Source organism: Cebus imitator, unplaced genomic scaffold (assembly GCF_001604975.1).
Source record: "Cebus imitator isolate Cc_AM_T3 unplaced genomic scaffold, Cebus_imitator-1.0 Scaffold98, whole genome shotgun sequence".
NCBI lineage: Eukaryota > Metazoa > Chordata > Mammalia > Primates > Cebidae > Cebus > Cebus imitator.
The window spans coordinates 5,241,706-5,245,762 of record NW_016107413.1 but is presented as its reverse complement, the minus strand read 5'-3'; the positions used below and the strand labels follow the sequence as shown (position 1 = coordinate 5,245,762).

Genomic DNA, 4,057 nt, shown 5'->3' with positions numbered 1-4,057 from the left:
TCATGTATACTTTTCTTTTAAAAAGTGTCATTTCATGAAAATGATGTTAACTTTTGAGAAGTTATAACAAACTTATTAAACCCATCTACCTATTAAAATAATGTATTGAACTTAATATTGCAATGAATAGATACATTTTAAAAGTTTAGCTGAACATACTCTGTAAAGATTATTATATTACCTCTGTGTATATTGCAATGTTCTGTTTCTTTTCTTTTAAAAGAGGCAAGTAACTTTAAAAATATTTTCTTTCTATTTAAGTAGCACAAATTCCTTAAGAGACATAAGCACATTATTGCTCTTAATCCTAGAAACGTGAAGGAGCAGGCCACACCACCTCAGAATCCAGAGTGATGTGTATGGGTCTGTTATACATGTTTATAAATGTTGCTGGGTCCATGAATTCTTCGGATTTGCATAGGTACTTTATGATTTGTTCTGGGAGAAGTAGGTCAGCTGCAGTTTGGTGTAAGTTATCACCTGGTCCTTTAGTGCCCACTTTAACAGTCTTACAAAGGTGAATTGACAGTTTATGAGTTTGTGTGAGAAAATCTGTGATGACCTCTTTTAAGGTCTGTGACTGTGTTACATCATCGAGATACATAACTGGCACTTTTATCACTGAAACATGCCATTGCATAAAAAGCCTCGTTGGGATGTTATGAGAAATGACTATAATTTTCATTTTTTGAATAAAAAATTTTGTTTCATCTTGTTCATGGCCAATATAATCTAAAAGAATTTGGTAGAGTGTGCCACTGGAGGACTCGAGGATATGCAGAATGGAGGTAGGATATATGAGCAGTAATCCTGTCACTGCTTCTCCTAGGTGATATTTCAAAACTGACTGAAACACTTGCTCATAGTAGTCAGCAATATCTTTTTTGTCTACATTTGCTTGTATCTTGGCCACTAGAAACATCCTATGAATAAGGAATTTCTTGAGGTGTAGTCGTTGTTTCTCCTCTTGAAAGTGCAGGTAATTGCTACGTGGAACTTGGGGCAAAAGAAGAGGCTCCAGTGGCAAAGGCCTTTTGCTGCCCTTCTGGTTATGGACAGAAAAGGACATGATGAGTCTTGTTTATTTTTGCAGATGATTCCAGTTTTTAGCTAATCATGAGATTTACGCTGTCGGCGTACCTCTTTAGTGATGAACTCTTGTTTTTATTTCTTCTGACAAAAAAAAAAAAAAAAATATATATATATATATATAATATATGTATATATATATATCTAAAAAAAAAAAAAAAAAGAATAAATCACATTTTGTCAAATATTACTGAATAGCAAAATCTTAACCTTTTGCCAGTTTTATCAGGAAACAAAGTCTTTGAAATGAATGATAATGTTAAAGCAAAACTCAAGCTATGGATTTTTTTTAAAGTTTACAATGAAAGAGCTTAATCATATCCTAGGAAACACTTTGTAAATGTCATGTAATGATGATTATACATTGTTCTTTATAAGCCAAATTTTAAAATATGGTATTTTTATGGTAATTCTACCAATATGTTTTATAAATTTAACTGTTCTATAACTTTTTAAAAAAAAATCCAAGGCTTTCTAAGTACCAATTAGCTTATATAATATTTAGTCAGGACACAACTAGTTAATAATGTTGCTTGGATAATAACAGTAAACATTTCATGAAAAGTCTGGATTCTTTGGTTTTTCTCCTATCAACAAATCTCAGAAATCATTCTTTATTTCTCTTTTATTTTTTTTTCTTGTTGTTGTTGTAAGGGCTATATAAAAGTATTCTGCTACTTTAACTTACTCTTCTTACAAATCTCCCCATTTTTTTTCCAGGTCAACTTGCCATTTTTCTTTTTTTTTTTTTTTTTTTTTTCCCTGTGCTTCTGTCATGTACCTGTCCTTGAGGCCCCACTTGTCCTCCATCAGGCTCCCAACTGCCAGTCTGCTGGTGTTCTCAGCTGTCCAGTGTTCTGACTTCCCTCAGGCATCTGTGAGTCAGAATGTCAGCACCATTAAAGGACCGGAGCGCCAAGTTTCTTAATTTAATACGGATATCTCAACAAACACTTCAGTCACTGCAGAGGAAGTGTGAATGGCTTATTGCTGAATGGTTTATTTTTAGTCAGGTGCATTTGTAAGTCAGACAGATGGTGAGAATCTGGACATCTTTTTCTTTTTGATAAATAAAAAGTATGGTTGTAGAATGCCTCTATTCTACTTAGACACTAACTGAAGAGTATAAGAACACATATCTGAATCTATGTAATGGTGAATATATGGTAAGAAAGTTCTATAGTAAGATTTGGCTTACTGTGAATTTCAGAGATGCACCATTTAAAATTGTGTCTTAAGAGATGCATCTCTTAAAGTTGCCTTCACATGAGTTCTAAACAATAGTTTTAAAACAAGTTTAGAAAACACATTTATTCAATTTTTAACAGTTAAACTGAGTAATTTTTCCCCCGTGAGGTCTGTATTATCCAAACTAATGATCTGATTTTAATGACAATGCAATGATAATATCCAAGCAAATGGAAGCAGAGATGTGACTTAATAATTCTTTAACTGTGTAATACATAAATTGGACTATGCTTCCTCATTGTGATTCACTTCGTCATTCCCTGAAGCAACGTAATCCTTCCCAAGATGTAAGACCTGGTGCCAAATCATGTCACTAGGTATTATTCCACTCTCATTCTTCATACAGCTTTGCTGGAAGAATGCGTCCATGTTGACTCCAGCCTTTGTTATGTCCTCCTCTCCTCTCCTGGTTTCTATGATACTACACTTTCTTGGGTTTCCTTCCAAATCTCTTTATGTGTTCTAACCCTATAATACCTTCTCACACCCAAGTCTGGAAAATACTGAGGCTCTACACTCATGATGTGGATGGATCTCTCACTCTACTTTCTTGCCCAGTTAGCTCAGCACCACCCACATGTCTCTCTTGTGAAGGCAAGTAAGTGATCATTGTCACTCTTGCCACTAGATTGCATGATTGATATTGGAAATTGATCACGGGGCCTTCCTGCTGAGCTTAGTTGTGGACCAAAACTCTTTTTCAATTTGAGGCTCAAGGTAGACACAACTAGTTAATTGGGGTTGAGAAAGAACAAACTATGTTCCTATTCCAGATTGTTTTTGCACACACAACTCTTCTCTCCTTGAATGTAACTGTGTCTTTTCAAATTTAAAATGAAAATATTTAAACAATTATTTTCCTTATTAAATATGTTTCCCTTTACAAATATCCTACTTGTGTCTAAATTAGCACATTTTTTTCCTCTCAGTTTCCAGGCCCAAATCCTTGGTTTTATTATTTTATGTTTCTTCTAAATTATATACTCCAAGTCTATTCTGTTACTAAGTCTTTTTACTCACTTTAATGTGCCTTAAGGGTTCTTGATTTACACTACCTCTTTCATAGTCCTACTTCTTTATTTGGATTATAAGGGTCTCTGCCTACAGTAGAGACAAATTCAGCTAAGAGTGTGAAACCATAAGCCCTTATGATACATCTACTTTATAAAGTTAAAAAGATACTGATTTTATAAGGTCCTCCCGACTTACTTCCCCTCTGCAGAATGCTAGGAGGCAAAGCTTCTGCCTTCAACAAGTCCAGAGTGACTTCTAGCATTTATTTCCAATTTCCAGTGATGGAATAAACCAGAGAGAACATGGGGACATGCAACAGTGTGATTTGTTACCTAACACAGCTACTGACCAAAGTCAGTAGGAGAATTTATGAAGCACTGCCACCCAGGAGCCCCTTTTCAGTGTCCAAACTCAAACTAGTCTTTTACAAACAGGTAAGAGTCTTCTTCTTTATGAAACTGTTCCTTATTGACAGCCCAATTTCTTCCCCAACATGGTCAAGAACTATCCCCCAAGATAAGGCTAACCCTAGGATGTACTGTTTTACCTTAAGTTTCTGTTGACTTCATTTACATATTTTTATTATAATTCTCAAAATATAAAGAATTAATTGCCACAGAAAATGAGAGTGATGTACTTATAAAATTTTGAACCAGATTTTTAACTCACCTGGTCAGATTCCCACTACCTTCTTGGATTCCCTGAA

General features: G+C 34.6%; 1 protein-coding gene across 1 annotated transcript; it reads right to left on the bottom strand.

The window, feature by feature from the left end:
- Positions 1-230: 230 nt before the first annotated feature.
- On the bottom strand, positions 231-1,932 carry TEX47 (testis expressed 47). The gene is made up of 2 exons (XM_017536464.2): positions 1,820-1,932; positions 231-1,173 (listed from the first exon to the last, which is right to left on the bottom strand). Exon 2 carries the CDS (start codon positions 1,067-1,069, stop codon positions 308-310), a length of 762 nt encoding a protein of 253 aa, XP_017391953.1. The 5' UTR covers positions 1,070-1,173; positions 1,820-1,932; the 3' UTR covers positions 231-307.
- Positions 1,933-4,057: the final 2,125 nt, after the last annotated feature.